The 18,705-nt window shown below is 45.0% G+C and overlaps 1 protein-coding gene across 1 annotated transcript; it reads right to left on the reverse strand.

Annotated features, from left to right (window-relative positions):
* Nucleotides 1-11,713: 11,713 nt before the first annotated feature.
* LOC109698215 (interferon-induced transmembrane protein 1-like) lies at nt 11,714-12,856 on the reverse strand. The gene is made up of 2 exons (XM_074052188.1): nt 12,538-12,856; nt 11,714-12,043 (listed from the first exon to the last, which is right to left on the reverse strand). Exons 1-2 carry the CDS (start codon nt 12,727-12,729, stop codon nt 11,852-11,854), a joined length of 384 nt encoding a protein of 127 aa, XP_073908289.1. The 5' UTR covers nt 12,730-12,856; the 3' UTR covers nt 11,714-11,851.
* Between the last annotated feature and the right edge of the window lie 5,849 nt (nt 12,857-18,705).

Consider the following 18,705-nt stretch of genomic DNA (forward strand, 5'->3'; position numbering starts at 1 on the left):
GTCTCTGAGCAGTCTCTTCTGAAGATCTGTCTCCCACCAAGTACTAACCAGGCTTGACCTGCTTAGCTTCTGAGACAAGATGAGATTGGATGTGTTCAGGTGGTATGGTCTTAGACTGAAGATCTTTCTTGATTGGTCATTTTCTTTTTTCATGGCAAGGATTTACTCTTTTCTGGATTTTGGTTGGTTTGTTGGTTTTGGTCCCATATCAGGAGGGGGGGTGGGAATAATGAGCAGATCAGGTGGGAGTCAGTACCAAATTGATATTTTTGGCCAAATTTAAGCAACAAAGAGGCTTAGAAGGAGTGGCTCTTAGGCAGAGGACTTCTAGAAAAAGATAATACAAAACAAAATTCAACAAAAGCAGATGTCTAAATAGCTAACCTGGTTGTCACATAAGCACTTATTAGAGTCATTTTTTATGGATTTGATTGTAAATGCCCCAGAAGGAGCAGAACTGTGATGACAAAAACTTAAAAGAGCCATGGCTAAAATTCTGATGGACAATTCAGCAACTAATAGAATAGACTATTAGTACCATTAACTTTTTGTTACCGTGTTTATCTAAATTTTGTATTTTAGAAGGCTTGATATACTTGAAAAACATAAATATTTGGTATAAGGAACCATCAATAGCATCACAGCTCTATGAGGTTATATACACATATTAGTTTAGTTGTTCTTAAAGTGAAACCTTAGATTTTTTTCATCAGTGGGGGTGTGTGTGTGTGAATAGTTTTAGTAAACCCAAATAGCCCAGTCACGGACACATATAGGGTACCAACTGTATTAGAATCACCCAAGAGAACAGTTGTTTAACCATGAGGTCATCTAGAAAATTTTACATAAACTGTTAGAAAATAAGAGGCATGGAAGAGGCAGAGAGATGGCTCAAACACCAGTACAGAGTTTATTGTTCAGGCAGGAGCCCTGTGGAGGGCACCCCAGCAAGAGAGCTAGAGCCCATTGCCACATACAGGCTTGGGCTAGATATAGGGGGCTAGTGGAAAAGTACCAGGAAGGTCACTAAGGGATGCTGCTTCTGGGCACCCAAGAAAAATAAATTGTAGTTAAGTCACTGTCTGCCCAACTGTCCTTGGCCTCCATACTGGGAGATAAAGGTCAACAACTATCCCTTTGTCAGGCTTTGGGGTTGGGTGGGGAGTTTCTAATAAGCCATCTGCAAGGGGAAAGGGGGTCTCTTTCTAACATGGCTGTCCTCACTGTTAACACCATCATAAACCAACTCTTAAATGAACATGACTCAGTTACCTTAGTAGTTAAAACTCTGACAAACATCACCAGAGAACACAGGTAAATATTTATGGTGACTAAGTGTGGAGTTAGGAAACCTAATGGCCAAGAATCATGGCTCAGATGTTGATAAGGGATCACATCACAGATTGTTGACATTAACACATGGCTCATGACATACAGCAGGATCCCACCAACCTGTGGTCAATGGAGCCCCCCCTAAAATAACAGGCCCAATCTGGCCATCCCAGGCCAAAAGTTCCCTCTGCCTGCCATGTGGAAGGAGTAATACAACATCTCCACTCTGTTGATGACAATAAAAACTGAAGGTCTTGACCTCCAGTGTAGTGCTCCTTTTTGAGTTTTTTTTTCTTATCTGGAGGGTGCACTTTGGCTTTGCTTTTTTTTGCTTTACATAAGTAAATCTGTCTCAACCCTCATATCAGTGCAGCAGCACTCCCTGTGCTCAGCTGCTTCCTGCCTCTCTGTGTTTTAATAAACACTTGTTGTCTTGACAAATTTGTGGATTAACCTGTAGCACCAAAAATTTCTGACAGTTATCTTGACAAAGCAAAAACCATTTTTAAGACAGTTCTTGTAAGTGTCATTAAGAACAATATAGTATTTTAAAGATAGTCTTGTTATTATGAGCTTAGAGAATTAAGTTTTAGTTTAACATCAGTACATTCAATTTTGACCTTACAAAACCTTTAATGTAACTGGATTTTAGTCAACTTAATCACTTACATAGGCATTTATAAGCTCCATCTTTTTATGACAACTTTTTTTGTATCCCCTGGGGGAGCTTGTCTTTATTCTATTTTTTTTTTTAATTTAAAAGTATTTTTAACCTTTTATTTTTAAAAACCATATTCTAAATATCCTACATATACACATATATGTTACTTGTTGAAAATAACATAAAAAATCCTTTTAACTTAGTCTTATATTTGTATGAAAAAAAAAACCCAGAAGGAAAGCAACCTTAAAATTATTTTTTGTATAAAAACAATTTATAGAAAGCCCATTTGTTAATAGACCCATGTATTATAAAAGAGAATAAAATACCAGAGTTTATTTTTGACAGAATGAAATAGGGTAAGGTCATTTTTAATTACACAAATTTTAAGATTCCTGTTGTAAGCTGTGGTCTCCCTTTTTTTTCTTTTTTTTCCCTCCTCTGGTTTAAGCCAGAGTATTAAGCCCTGAATGTCTGCTTCCTAGTGAGACCTGATTGAAATAAGCTTGAAAACCTGTTTTCTTAAAAGTAGCAGTAGAACTGAGTAATAATTTTTTTACATTTACTTTATAATAAGAACCATCCTCAAGATATTTACATATTTATATGTAAAAAGCTTAAGAAGTTTGTAATAGAGATCTTTAAAAAAATACCCTGTTTTTTTAACCTTGAATATCACATTAACCTTATAACAGCAGTTTAAGAACCATGTTGAAGATGCTTACACACACACACACACACACACACATGCACACACATGCACACACATGCATAAAAATTTTATAAATTAAGTATGCCAGGAAAAAAATGTCAACTTAAGTGCGCATAAGATGAGCTGGAATTCCAGGAACAAATTAAATTTTGCCAGTGCTTTAAACAAATTCACACACACACACACACACACACACACACACAATTAGAGTGCACTCTCACAAAAATAAAAAGCCTTTAAATTATACCCAGAGGGCTATTTGGTGGAATGGTGGGTGATGCATCTGTTCTCTTGTGAGTCTCCCTCTTTGGAACTGAATTTTTTGTTATCCATCCCTTAACCCCAGTTATGACTATTTCCTGGGAAAAGCTGAAACCCCTGTTAATTCTCAGAGGTGTCTTACACACTTTTGCCCCACTCCCTGAGCCTGAGAGACACGGTTTCACCCCAAAAAGCAGTTACTAGTGGTCTCTGGGAGTTGATCGGTCTTCCTTTCTGACTCCTGAGGCAGGCCTGAATTCAAACCTGGATTCTTACCAGTCTGACGGGCACTGCTCCCCTCCCCTCACTGGTTCCTGCACCTCACTGGGTTCCATTGTGCATATGAGGCCTTCACCCTAACTTGCCATGAGGATGAATCCCCCTCTGGATCAAACTGTCTGTTGGTGCCTGGTGGGATCTTCTCCTGGCAACAAGGGAGGTGACAAATCACCATCTCCACAATCCTGGCAATGAGTTCCCAAGAAATGTTGTGGGAATCTCAAGCTGAGATAAGGGACACTGAGGCAGTTTAGCAGGAAGCAATGCTTTATTGTGCTGGCACAGACTCAGTGGACTCATGTCCAAAGGCTGAGCCCCAAGAATAAAGGGGTCTCACCTTATATACTCTTGCAAGCAGGTTACAGAAGCAAAAAGCAAAGCTCAACCCACATATAGTTGCATGTGACTTCATTGGCTACTTCATTCCACCAGTGCTGTGTGTGTTTCAATTTTTTTAAGTTTTATCTCTGCTTTGCCATCCCTTCCCCCTGCCTTATTGTCAGAACACAGCCTGTCTGTTTCTTTTCTGGTATTCCTCCCTGCTACAATGTGCAGTGTCACACAGCTCTGGAACCAATGGATGTTCCTGTGCTGGATCCCCAGAGCCCAGAGGTCAACACCCAGGACCTCACACTGTCCAGCATCTTCGCCTTCATGGTGCCTCAGGTCTCACTGGAACATTTCATTCATGTGAGATCATGGGTTTTTGCCTGATGTATGACAGGGTCTTCTCACCTGGCAGGACCCTCTTACCAAGTCACTGTAGCTCAAGTAGGGCTTTTGGGGTAAGTGACCATCCAGGTCCTTTCTGTGTGTGGCTGCCAGTGGTATGCCCTGGATGCCTCCCCAACCAGGTACTGCTCCTCAGCCAGCAGGAGACAACACTGGGCTCCTGCTTATAGCTGAGTCCTGCTTCAGATGGGGCCATGGCCCACAGGACCCACCCCATAGGCTTATCGGACCTGGCATCTCTCCTTCATATTCAAACACTTGGCATCTCAGAATGGTGTCCTCCTCAGTGTCCATGGCCCATGCAAGGAATGCCAAGCTAACTGCACAGCCCAGGGTTAGGACCCTGAAGACTGTGAGGCCATAAAGGGCCAGGGGGCTTGGGGGAGGTCAGCACAGAGCAGCACAGGACAGAGCTGTGAACTCCAGGCTGGGGCCACTTTCCTCAAGTGTGACTCAGCTGGAAACTGACCTCAGGAGCCTCCTGGAACCCTGGCAAGCCACATGGGAGGAGGGCAACCCCACACAGTACACAGTCCAGCCTGGGGAAACAGCTCACACCCAATACCCAGAGTCTCAAAAACCAGGTCACAGTTCTTGCTCCAAAGAACTTTTCCATCCAGGTGGGTCAGCACAGTTCAGATTCAAGGGATTGGTTCTCAGACTTCAGGGTCTTTATGAGGGCTGCTAGTCCTGTCATGTTCTCCATCTTCCACAGATGACTCCTCACCCTGGGGTTGAGGTCCTAACCTTTTACCCCATGCTCTGTATCTCATGTATCTGTCCTAAAAGTCACCAGGTGTGACATTTGGCTTCTGCAGTCAACCCACAACCATGGACTCTGCCCCTCCCTCAGGCCATTGGCTGTCCCCACCTCCAGTCCCATGGACAGCAGACCATGTCCAGTAGACAGGACATATTCAAACACTTGGCATCTCCTCAGTGTCCATGGCCCATGCAAGGAATGCCAAGCTAACTGCACAGGTGGATAAGCCAGGAGGACCGGTAAAGGACAGAGCTCTATCATTCATCTACTCTGAGGTACAGAGCCCTGGTCCATCCCACATGGACAGAGTGGCACCCATTCACCTGAGAGGCAGACAGGGCGCTCCTATGGTCAAGTGATTCTGGACACAGTGAGCCCTTGGGTCAGGGCTCAGACAGGAGGTAGAGGCACTGCCTCATCTTGGACCCTGGTCATTTGCTCCCACAGCAAGAGACCAGGAATCTGTCCACATGAGCACTTCCTGCTGCCTTCAAGGAGGGATGAGGGGGGTCTCGTGAATCCTAGTTTCATTACTAGACTGGGGCCATTATTTTCCTCCTTTTGTTGTTGACATTTCTGTAGTTTCTTTAGTGACTTCTCTGAGTTAATACTATCCAGTTGGTTCTCTGTGTTCTCTCTGACTACAATCAGCTCTAAAAGGAGTGAATATTAGCTGAGATTTTACAAGTTCCTGGTTTTCATTTTCAGTTCCTGACTCAACCCCTGTGACCCTGTAATTTCATGATAAGGTATATGATGGCCCTTTGTTATTCATAACAAGTCAGTTGGTCCCTGTCCTTACAGGCTGCTTGCCTGTGTTGGGCCACACACTTGTCATTCAGTCACTTAGCAGCCAGTTGGCAAGTTTGCTTTAGCCTTGCTTCTGCTTGCACAGAGCCTCAAGGTGAGAGTGAGAACCCTCTCAGGTTTTCCACAATTTGGCAAGACTTGCATATGTGCCTGCTTCTAGAATACTAGGAATAAATCAGACATTTTCTTTTCTTTTTGAAGTTGAAGTGAAATTTATAGAACTTAAAATTCACTACTTAAAAAACATGTAGTCCATTGACATTTGGATCATCCACAGTGAGGCACAAGCCTGTCTGTCTAGTCTCAAAAGTTCACATTGCCACAGAGAACTACCAGATACCCTTTAAGCAATCTGGATGTGTCCCCTCCCCCTGATCACCACCAATCAGTTTACTGTCTCTGTTCTGGACAGGAACAGGAAGCAGACCATATGTGGCCTTTGGTGTCTATCTCTGTCATGTAGCATAATGTCTGCAAGCTTCACCCAAGAGTGGTCTGTACCAACTTTGCTCTTTCTATGGCTGTCCTTTGGTGGGTTAATGGCATTTGGGCTGTTTGCATATTTTGACTGTTGGGAATGAGTGATGAATTTTGTGTGTAATTTCTATGTGGACACGTTTTGTCCTGGAAATGCTGGGTGACAGTGATTTTCCCTTTCACTTGCAGGAACTGTTTGATGTTGTGCAAGCAGCTGTACCATGTCACATTTCAGCAGCCATGTCCTACATCCTCACTGTGACATTAGGATAAGTAGTTTGTGTTTTCAGTTTCTGGTTAAGCCCCCCATCATTTCATGTAAAAGTGAAGGTAGCTCTTTGTTGTTCCCTTCAACCCCTTTCAAACACACCTGAGTTTAAATTAATAATGTGATTTTTTTTTCCAGCAAGTCCCTAGTTAACCCCATGACTGGGGTATGGTTGTATAGGGAGGTGTGAAAGTGACTCTTTTCCCTCTGGAGGTTCAATAAGTATAGTTTCTAAAACAACTGATAAAAGACAGAAAACAGGAAAAACAGCACACAAATTTTATTTTGTGCTCAAGCCACACACATCCGAGATGAGACTCAAAGAAGGACAAGATGGCTGAACCCTGCTTAGTGCTAAACAGAGGGGTAGGGTTCTGCAGGGCATGGCGGCCACGCAGGCCATGGAAGGTTCGGACGGAGGAGGCAGGCAGTGAGAAAGGGCTGTCTTGCTCTACAGTCAAAGTCTCCCAAGTGGCAGCCAACTGTGGTTCTCCCTCTGGAGCCACATGTCACACCCCAAATCTTCTTCCTGTAGAAAGGTCTTTCCAAGGCAGAAGGGAGGTATGAGATAGAAAAGTTGGTGCCCATGCCCGCTGGTCACAGATGAGGACAGGTGCAAGCCTCTGTTCAAGGAGGGCAGCCTCTCAGGGCCAGTCTGTGTCTGTCACAGCCTGCAGGTCTTTAAATAACTGACTACAATTGATTTTATGTCTGTCCTTGTTCTTCCCATAAACACCAGTAGGGTGACTGTTTAGGGTGAGAGTTTTCTAAGAATTGTTTCCTTAGGCATAGAATTCTGTTGTTGTTGTTGTTGTTTTTAAAAATATTTTTCATTAGCTTATAATAGTTGTATGGGGGGAGGGGGGTGTTACAGCTAGGAGGGCTGGAAGGGCCAGATACAATGTGACCTTTACCTATATGCTTACACTCTGTCTTGATTAGGTTCACCCCCTCCATTGTTCTCCCTCATCTCACAGTAGTGTTTTGTTTTTTTTTTAAATACAAAATATCCATCTCTGGTCATTCATCATTGGGCTCTCCAATGGTGTAGTTACTCCAATAGGGACTTGGTCCAAAGTTTTTATTCGCAAAGACTGTCTAAGAAAGAAAGCAACAAAGTTTGAGACTTGAGAGTTTGACTTGATTGGTCAGAGCATGTTGCTTGGTTCTTCTCAGACCTCAGGTTCCCAGTGCCTCCAGACTGTTGCTAGGCATACTGGACTCTCTGAACCCCGGCTACAGAGACCAGAGAGAGCTCTTAAAGGTTGCAAACCAAGCTCAGACCCGAGACAAGACTGGTCTTTTCTATGCTTGTAACATCTAACGTACAGATTACATGATACTGTGCGAGTTGATTCAATTCCAATACATATGAGTGATGTGATTTCACCTATTTCCTCAGTGCTTTAATTCTACTCATGCACCTGCTATTCAGATTAAGCTTATATGCAACTTTAGTCAGAAGACTGCTTCTTTAACACTTCAGCTATATGGGATGTATGGTTACATATTCACATGTCTCTGTGATCTACATGGGGATGTATTGTTACATACTTACATGTCTATATTGGTCAATTTGGGGACATATGGATACATATTCACTATTAAACTGTCCCCCTACTATCTTTTTCATGATTTGAAAGTTAATTTCACTGTGATAATAGAACATTCTGTGATATTTTTAAGCAAATGAAATTAAGATTTGCTTTACATCAAGCAAATGCACAATTATACAGTTCCTCAGCATTTCAAATACACTGTTATTATATATATTTTATTTATTTGTCATATAAATATATGCTTATTTTGTTATGCTTGTGACAAGGTATATGCTTGATAGAGCCAACTAAGTTTTGTTGTTTAGTTCTGACCCCCAGTGTTCCTGCTGATGTTTTAAATGTTTTTTCTATGTGGTTGTTTCTATTAGTTCCTCAGAGATCTGTGTTAAATACTTACATCGTCACTGGGGTTAGTCTCTGGCTGTTTCCATTCCTCATCACTGTATGTGCACTGAAAGTGTGGACTTAGACTTTTAAGTGAGGTGCTCCAGCAATGCAGTTCATAGAATTACAGGTATTTTGGGATCTTGTTCTATCTTCTTGGTTTCCTTCCTATGTGACTCCATCCTGTATTTCTTAAACATGTTCTAGACAGCTGTGGCACAATCATTCTGCTTAGCCAACGCTTCAGCAAAAGGGAAACTTGAAGTGTGTGGCAGGTGGCCAGGGTCTGCCTCAGGGCTGGGCTGGATGGGACCAGCTTCCTCCCTACTCACGCTCTTGGCTGAAGCAGGATGAGCTCCACCCAGAAACGCATTTCAGCCTCGGCTTCCTTCACGTTTATTGATAGTTCTCTTGCACAGAGTGTCCTGTAGCCAGAAGCCAAAGGCATGGCGGCAGCCTCCCTTGCCAGTACTGCCTGTTGTCACCTGGCCACTCTGTATCTGGTCACTGGTTTCTACTTGTTTTTGGTCACTTGCCTATCATATCTTGTGCCTGACTGAATGATGGTCACCTCATAGGGTGAGCCCTGAACCTTAGCTTTTTCCAGAGAGGCACCTTCTGGCTGCACAGTCTTACCAGAATAATGAGATGGCAGGAGCAGAGTGGACCCCAGAGGCTCCAGGTTTCCAGGGCCCTGCCTTTGAACCTGATCTCACGAGAGAGGATGTGAATCTCTGGAGTTAGGCTCTGTCAGCCCTTTCTTTGATCCATCCTCCCACACACTGAAATGTGGGGAAATCAACAGCTATGTGAGGCCCCTGAGTTGGGCAATTAAATATGGCTAAGCTGGCAAGTGCTTTGTTGTGTGTTCTTTACCACACAAGAACTTTGGTGATTTTTTTGACAGTTATGTGAGGTCCTTCATGGCTTTCACGGAGGACAGATTTTAGAGTTCCCTGTTGTCATTCTCTTACGTGACTTCAACAATGGCTGAATTTCTCAAGTGGCATGGAAACATCTGCTGGTCCTGAGCACTGAGGTTGCTGCCATGTGACCTGGAATCGTCCAGTTCCCATCACAGTCCCTGTTCACCCAGCCAGCACCAGAGTCTCCGACCACAGGCCTGGATAGGGACTGGCACCACTGGCCACTAGGTCTCTGACCTGCATCCAGGACAGATGGTGTGACTCAGCTCTCCCCAAACCCTACCTGTAGCAGGAGCTTCAGCCCAGGGAAGGGAGATGGATTTCAGCAGAGGCTACTCTGACCATAAGGGGTGGGCTGTGGGGCTCTTTCTGAGTGCTAGAAAATGGAGGGCTGTGTGTGGGGGTGCCTGGCTGGGGCCCTGAACATGGATAGTGAGGTGCTGCAACTGTTGGCGTGGACATGGGAGACTCTCAGGCTTGGAAAAGTCCCCTGGACCATCATTCAAAAACAGGAAGTAGGCAATACCCTGATATGAGTCTAAGGTAGGTTTCTGCAGAGAAAGCCTCCCCTGACTCTCTATCCTCCTTCCATGAGCTTCACGATTTTAGATCTGATCCCTCAGTACCCAGACAATTCTCATGAAGCCAAAATTCAGGAAAAGGAAACTTCTGAGGAACTGAAACTTCTGGGGGAAAAGAGTAGAGCCACAGAGCAGCATTTGTCCTTTACACCCCATAGCTGGTTGAGAGTGGGCACCATTAGGGCAGCTGATGGAGCCCTGGTCCTTGCAGACCTTCCTTTCTCATCCTACCTTCTGCTCTGTCCTACCTATGAGAGGGGCAGTCTTTAGCTATAGGTCCACTGAAGAAACCAAATGTCAGACCTAAAACCTTTAGACAGTGGAGATATCCTGAAGTCTAAGGGCCCATCCCTTGAACCTGAAATGCTGGCCATGCTGAGTGGAGGAGCTCCACTCAGCTCTGTGAGGACCTGGGCACTGGTGTAAGTTGTTTCTCCAACCTGGGCAGTGCACTGTGGGGGTGGTGCCTTCCTCCCATGTGACTCACCAGGTTGCAGGAGGGTTCTGAAGTAAGGTTCCATCATACCTATACCTGAGTTCAGTGGCCCTTCAGCCTGGAGTTCACAGCTCTGTCCTAGTGTTTTCCTGCAGATTCAACCCATGTCTTCTGGTCACCCACAGCTGTGTCTAATGCATGTCCTAACTCTGGGATTCTGCAGTAGGCTTGGGGGTTCTTGTTTGCTGATAGGCCACCCTCATGATGATGCTCAAAGGCACTGTTCTGGGGCCCAGAAGAAAGGCAGGTCTTGCAGGGTCTATACTGGGATACACCCCATGGGTAGGACTATAGTAGAGCCAGTTGTTTTCCAATGGGGAGACAACTGGCTTCGGTGGGTAGAGAATTGCTGCTCACTGGGCATCCATTTTCATTACTGTAGAGAGAGGATTTGCCCAGAGTTGTGTATGCAAATCTCAAAATCAAATATCTGAAAATAGCATGGGATATCATCTGACCTTGGAATGGAGTTCAGGCAAGAAAAGGGCAGGTGTTCTCATTGTCCCTGCTGCCAGTAGGGTGGAGAGACTCCTTTGATGAGACTCCAGTGGTTAAACTCCCGCCCTGGGCAGATTTGCTCTGCCAGAGTCTGGACTGGAGGAAAAGCTTGGGGTCCTGACACATGGAGGAGGGTTTGCTATCCTGAGCCAGAGGTCCCAAACCCTTGGGCCTGCAGAGTGCCCCCCACCCCTTCCTCTTACGAGCTAGCCCTGCCCTTGCTTGAAGCCCCTGCCCTTCCCCACTAGCACACCCGGAAGCCTAGGGCCCACCCAGCGGCCCCGGCGTTCTGGATTCATTTAAAACCCACCATGGCAGTTCAGGAAGCAAGGAACTGCAGGACGGATCCCGCGGACGCTAGGGGAGAATCCGAGGCCCACAGTGAGGGTCAGAGCTCGGGTGACCTGAGCGCGCAGTGGACCCCTGCGTGGACAGGGAGCGCTGCACCGCCCACCCTGGGGCCCCTGGAACAAACCTGAGAGCTGCGGGGACGGGGGGGAGGGAGGGTCGGTTCACAGCGGGGTGCGGGGTGGCCACGGGGAAGGGGCAGCACAGACTCCCCAGCTCCCAGCTCCCAGCTCAGAGCCGCAGCGGGCCGTGTGCTCCGTCAGCCCGTGAAAATCCAGATCCCCACACCTCGAGGCCACCACACAGCGCAGAGGACACCTCTGTGTCTGGGTCCCACCCTGAACCTGGACTCCCTGGGTCAGGTCCTCTGCACCCTCTCCTGGGGTTCCGGGGGCATGGGGTCAACGTTGGCCACGCTGAGCACCAGCCTGCCTGCAGCGGTCCAATACCGGGAAGGAAGACCCCACCCAGGATGCTGGTCGGCTGCTGCCCACAGCAGGAAGCCAGAAATCTGCCAACCTGAGCCCATGTCCTGCTCCCCTCACACAGGGATGAGGGTGGACTCAGTCTCAGGCCCAGGCTGGGGTCCCCAGCAACGCTCCCTCCCCAAAAATGTCACAGCACACTCACAAGCACGTGCACTTTATTGAATCCAGTCTTGCACAGATGTGTGGATGTGAGCGGCTGCATTAATCTGGGGTGGTGGGTCAGAGCCTCAGCCCTAGGGTGAGAGTCAGCAACAGAGGGTGGAGGGCATGGCAGGACTAGAAGCCTCCATGATTCTTCATCTGCTGTTCATATGCTTTATAGGCTACCAGAGAGCTGGTGGCAAAAAGTATGATGAGAACGATGGCCGTGAGGATGCTGAAGACCAGGGCGCAGATGTTCAGGCACTTGGCAGTGGAGGCATAGGCCTGGGCCCCAGTCACATCGCCCACCATCTTCCTGTCCCTGGACTGGAGGAGACCAGATGGTGAGGAGCTCTGGTGTGGGTTAGGTGAGAGCCAGGTGCTCTGACTTGCATCCCCAGAGTCCTCCCTGCCCACTGCAGCCTCCACCTGCCCTCACTCAGCCTGGGTCCTAGTAGGGCTGCTCACCCCACCATGGGAGCAAAGTCGCTCCTGAGTCCCCTCTGTGTTTTCCACACAACCTGGGCTCCACTTTCTGGTTGGGGCTTCACCCCTGGTGCAAGGTGAAGGGGACATTTCTGGCATGGGCTTCAGGGAGAATTCCTTTAGGCTGGTGTGGGGACTGAGTCTGACCCCCTTGTGGCTTCCACAAGATATTCCCCAAGACATTCTCTCCTTCTCTCTCTCTCTCTGTCTCTCTCTCTCTCTCTCTCTCTGTCTCCCTCACACACTCACATCCCAGGTACTATCTGGGTGGTGGAGCTTCAGGTTCACAAACTCCTTCTTGACTGTCACTCCCCCCACCCCTGCACCATACGCACCTTCACAGAGTAGGCATAGGCAATGAAGCCCAAGCAGCAGAAGTTCACGAAAAGCGTGTTGAACAGAGACCAGACCACATGGTCAGGCAGGGAGATGTCTTTGGGCATGTTGATCACGGTGGTTGTGGTGGTCACAGGAGCTGAGCCCTGGGGTCCTCCCAGCACGGCCACCTCATGCTGCTCCTTTTGCATCCTGGTTTTTGGGGACACAGATGTGTGAGGGAAGAGGGTTCAGGAAGTATGATTGTGGCGAAGGCAGGAGCTTTTCTGAGTCTGGAGGCTGGGGTTGCTCAGTGGGTCCGCCCCTTCCGTAGTGGTTTCTGTTTCTCGGAAGATTCTGTTTCCTGGTTAAATTGCGAATTTTCGAGAGACTCTTGAGAAGGAACAAATCAGAGTTTTTATTTCAAGCAAGCATGCATACCATGGAGGGCCACTCCCAGGAAGTCCATTTCAGGCTGTGTCTGGACTTCAGAGGATGGACAGGAGATGGGCAGCACCTGGCCATCCTGTAGGTTTTTAGCAGCTCAGGAGATGAAATATTGTGGGAAACCACAAATGTGTAAATGGCTGTAAGTCTAAGAATGTGATTGTTTTATGATGACTACTGGGAGATGTTGACTTTTTAGAAAATATGATTTATTTTCTCAGTTTGTTCAGATAAAGAGGTACAGCCCATCAGAGGTCTAACGACTTTCAGCTGTACAAACAGGCTGGCGAGCTTATGATTCTGGAACTTTCATTAAGCTGTTTTTCATCTGTAGGGCAGTGGGGGACAGAATGCTAGAGTTGAAAAGGACAAAGCCTCCAGGAACGGATTCAACCAGCCAAGGCCATGGAAGAAAAGCAGTGGCATGTTCTGAAAAAACCTCAAAGTGATCCACGTAACCTTCCCCTCATTATACTACTAAAACACACGTGAGGGGGTTGTGTACACATTTGAACACGTGATGTCTGTACTGACATGTATTAAACCTGTCCAGTGCCATGATGCACTCACCTCTGCATCGTCACCGTCATCCTTTGCCCCCTCAACTTCTTTAAAAGCCTTCCCCACACCAACCTGGGGAAGCAGCACCATTCCTGTCCCTGTTGTCAGTCTCTGCCTCCTTCCTTCCCCACCCTCTCTCACTTCCCCCCCACTCCCTTACCCTCACTCATTCTTTGTCCCTTTTCCTCTAAGCAAAGCCCCCCCTAATAAAAACTTTGTCATCAAACTTTCTTCTGGTTCCTTGTAGATGCCTATGTCACAAAAACTTTTTTTTTTTTTTTTAGCAGTACTGGGGTTTGAACTCAGGATATCACACTTATTAGGTTGGCACGCTACCACTTGAGCCATTCTGCCAGCCCCTGATGTCTATCTCCAGAAAAGCTAAAAAGTCTGGAGTCTGTAACACTATGGTTTAGGTTTTTAACAATTATTAGCACAAGTTGGGAGTAGTGACTGAAGCCTGTGATCCTAGCTACTTGGCAGGCAAAGATCAGGAGGATGGCAATTGAGGCCATCCCCGGCACAAAGTTTGAAAGACCCTATCTCAATCAATGGCTGGGTGCAGTGTCATGCACGTGTCATCTCAGCTACTGGGGAAGCACAAATAGGATCAGGGTCCAGGCTGGCTCAGGCATAAAGCAAGATCCTATCTCAAAAATAACCAACTCACCAAGGGCTGGTGGTGTGTCTCAAGGTAGAGAGCCTGCCTGACAGGTAGCTAGTTTAACCCTCAATCCTGAGAAAAAAAAAATTAAGGATAAGAAATTTAAAGGATGTAAGATTTGACTAGATTTACTAGATTTAGAAAGTCAGAAAAGTAACACTCAAAGGAGAGAGTAGTGACATGAAATAGACATATATAGGTTTTGGGCTACATCTTTGAGATTCTGATCTATACTGGTTGTCTTTTTTGCTGGCCCCTCTGGCTACTCAGTTGTACCTGATTCTTACTCCAAGAATCTTATCTGAGGTTGCTGTCTTTATGCTGGTTTTTGTCGTTGTTGTTTGTTTCTTTTTTTTTTTTTTTCAGTGCTTGGGTTTGAACTTAGGGCCTACATGAGCCACAACACCAGCCCTTTTTTGTGATGGATTTTTTTGAGATGATAGGGTTTTGCGGTCCTATTTGCCCGGACTGGCTTTGAACCACTATCCTCCTGATCTCTGCCTCTTGAGTAGCTAGGATTATAGGCGTGAGCCACTGATGCCTGGCTTATGCTGTGTTTTTAAACAGGGATGCCCAACCTAGAGGGTATGTAATTATTTGCTATTTACAGGAACATGTTTGATATTGTTAGTGACATTTTAACATGTTTTCTTTAAGGTCACATCCCTTAATAGGGCTGCTTACAATTCTCTTTGTGAGACTGGAATGCAAGAATGTAGAGAACATAGATGTCCGTGGGGGGTTTCTCTGTGAGGTCAGAGCTCTGTGTGCAGGAATGAATGTTACATAAAGCAGAAAGTTTTATTGTTTTTTTTTCATTTTCCCTTTCCTTGTCCTCACCATTTTCCTGTCTCAGTGTAGTACTCAGGTCAGGCCTGCATAAGAAAGAGACACTTCTAGAGGGTGAAGCTCCAGGCAGTCTTTATTCTCCGGTCAGAACTCTTCTGGCCTCAATTGCCCTATACCGATTTAACCGCCCATGGCAACACCTCTGCCTTTGGTGTGGTTTGGATATGAAGTGTCACCCGAAAGGTTCATGGGCTAAGGCATGGTTGCTAGTTAATGGGCTTTTGGGTAGGTCATGAAGGCTCTAAGCTCTTCAGTGAGTAGTCCGCTGATGGATGGCATTATTGAGAGGTGTTAGAAACTAAGAGGCAGGCTTAGTTGGAGGAAGAAGATCCTTGGATGCTTCCTTTCACTATCTCTGCCTCCTTTCTGCTCTGAGTTGAACCACGTTGCTGTGCCACCTGCCCTCACCACACCTAGGCCCAGAAACAAGGAAGCCATGTGATATGGACTGAACCCTCTGACACCGTGGGCCAGAATAAATCTTTCCTCCTTTAAGTTGTTTTTCAGGCATTTTGTCAAATAACAGAAACTGATGAAGACAACCCTCTTCAGAACTGTGCACGATGTATGTCAGCCCTTGGGCTCATTTGCCTGGAATGCAGGTCACCTCTACATTTCCAGGCCAGCAACGACATGTGGACCTATGATGATAGGTTTCACTGTCTACTCATGAGCCAGGGGATGTTTTTTTGCAGATAACAGGTTCCCCAAGGGCAGTGACTCCTAGAGTATTTAGGAAGAGCTCCTCAGCCCTCTTCCTGCTGGGTGGTGATGCACATTTGACTGTCATTCCTCTCTCCAGCTCTGCAGCACCCCTGTTAACCTAATCCTCAGCGCAGCGCTGTTCTGTGCCTCAGCATGGCTGTGAGGATCCAATGCCACCTAGGAAAGCATGAGCATTCTTTACCCACTCTCCGAATAATTCCTGTCATCTTGCCTTGCTGCTTTGCCACTGAAACAACATAAGTTCTTTTGGACAATTTACTTCAGTGAAGTTCCTCTCCATCTTGTAGACTCCACCAGATGCATTTTATGTGAGGAGCCAGTGCACCACAGCATCTCACATCTCACACGGGCACACAGGCCAGCCCTGTGCACACTCAGCTTCTGTCACCACTGTCACTAGCTGGCAATGTGGCAAGGTTTAATTCAGGTATATATAATTCACAAGGACAAATGTGTCATTTCCCATCTTAAAGTGTATAGTTTCTTTTGGTCCATTCTTTTTAGAATGTTTTTGTTAGCATATATCAGTTGTACAGGAGGTTCATTGTGATGTTTCCATTTATGGTTATAATGTATCTTGATTAGGTTCACCCCCAATATCATTTTCCCTCATCTCCCTTCCCCCCACTTAAAATGATTTCAACATCTCTCATTGTTCTACTGACATACAAGTATGTAAATGACATCAACCACATTCACCCTTGTTTACCCTCTCCATTTTCCTCCCCCTTCCCACTAGACTCCCTAACAGGACTTGTTTTACATTCCTGTCCTTCGTTTTCAAAGTGTATATTCATTGTTAAAAGGGGTTTTGCCATGGCATTTCATCCATTAATATAATTTAATCAGATTAACCTCTTCTACTACTCTTCTTTGCCCTTCCCCTTTTTTATTCAACAGCCATTCAATAGTGTTTCATTATGCAATCATCCCATACAAATGCAATATAATTCACTATTACTCACTTTACATTGTTCTGTTTTCCTCTCCCTCCTCCCTCAAATTCCCTCAAACACTCCCACTTCTACATACATGTTCTCTCTCTATACAATCATACTTGTATTGGGTATATACTTATCTTTTGGATTTATCTTCCACATATGAGAGAAATCATGCAACCTCTGACTTTCTGAACCTGGCTTATTTTGCTTAACATGCTGATCTCCAGTTCCATCCATTTACCTACCAACAACACAATTTCTTCCACATGGTTGAATACTACTCCATTGTATATAAATACTACATTTTCTTACTCCATTCATCAGTTGTAGGGCATCTAGACTGTTTCCATAGCTGGGCTGTTACTAGTGGTGTTGCTATGAAAACAAATAAGCAGGTGTCTGCATTGTATTCTGACTTACATTCCTTTGGATCTATGCCTGGGAGTGGTATGACTGGATGGTACAGTAGTTCTATTTTTCGTTTTTGGGGAGCCTTCATACTGCTTTCCATAGTGGTTGGATTAATTTATATTTCCATGAACAAGGAAATAGCCTCACCATTATTTATTGCTATTTGTGTTCTTGGTGATAGCCATTCTGACCGGAGTGAAGTGAAATCTTAATGCAGTATTGATTTGTGTTACCTTTATGACAAAGGATGTGCTTTTCCTCATGTATTTATTGGCCAGTTATACTTCTTTCTCTGAAAATTGTCTGTTTAGTTCATTTCCCCATTTCTTCATTGAGTTTTTGATTCTCTGAGAGTTTAGTTTTTTGAGTTCACTGTAAATTCTGGTTGTTAATTCCTTGTCAGATGTGTAGCTGGCAAAGATTTTCTTTCAATCTGTGTACCGTTTCTTCAGTTTAGTGACTTTCCTTTGCTGTGCTGAAGATTTTCAGTTTGATGCAGTCCCATTTGTCAATCCTTCCTCTTAATTTCTGAGCTATGGGACTTCTGTTCAGGAAGTTACTGCCTATGTCTGTATGTTACAGCATTTTTCCTGTTGCTTTCTGTAGTAATTTCACAGTGTTAGGTCTTACGTTAAGGTCTTTGATCATGTGGAACTGATACTAGTACAGGGTGAGACACAGGGATCTAGCTTTAGTCTTCTACAAGTGGATATTCAATTTTCCTAGCACCATTTGTTGAAGAATCTGTCTTTTTTCCCAACGTATGTTTGGACTCCTTTGTCCACAGGTATAGCTGTGTGCATTTGTCTGGATCTTCTATTCTGGTCTTCATTTCTGTTTTTGTGCTGGTACCATGCTGTTTTTATTTCTATGGTTCTGTAGTATAGTTTGAAGTTGGGAATTGTGATACCTCCAGTGTTGCTCTTTTTACTCAGGACTGCTTTGGTTATTAGAGGTCTTTCGTGTTTCCATATGAACTTTAGGATTGATTTTTCTATTTGAGAATATTATTGGAATTTTGATGGGATCGCATTGAACATGTAGATTGCCTTTGGTAATGTAGCCATTTTCACAGTATTGATTCTGCTGATCCATGATCACTGGAGATCTTTCCATTTTCTGATGCTTTCTTCAATTTATTTTTTCAGTGATTTATAGCTTTTGTTGTAGAGGTCTCTCACATCCTTCATTAAGTTTATTCCTAAGGTTTTTTTTTTTTTTTTGAGGCTGATGTAAATTGCATTGCTTCCCTGATTTCGTTTTCAGTCTGTTTGTTTATTGTTGGTATATAGAAAAGCTACTGGCTTTTTGTATATTGATTTTGTGTTCTGCTGCTTTGCAGAAAGTGCTTATGATGTCTAAGAGTTTTTTGATGGAGTTTTTAGGGTCTTTTAGGTGTAAGATGATATCCTCTGCAAATAGGAATAATTTGATGTCTTCCTTCCCTATTTGAACCCCTTTTATTTCTTCTTCTTTTCTTATTGCTCTGGCTAGGAATTCCAAAATCTGTATTGAGAAGAATGGGGAGAGTGGACACTGTTGTCTTGTTCCTGATGTTAGAGGAAATGATTTCAGCTTTCCCCCATGCA

Source organism: Castor canadensis, chromosome 1 (assembly GCF_047511655.1).
Source record: "Castor canadensis chromosome 1, mCasCan1.hap1v2, whole genome shotgun sequence".
NCBI classification, from domain to species: Eukaryota; Metazoa; Chordata; class Mammalia; order Rodentia; family Castoridae; genus Castor; species Castor canadensis.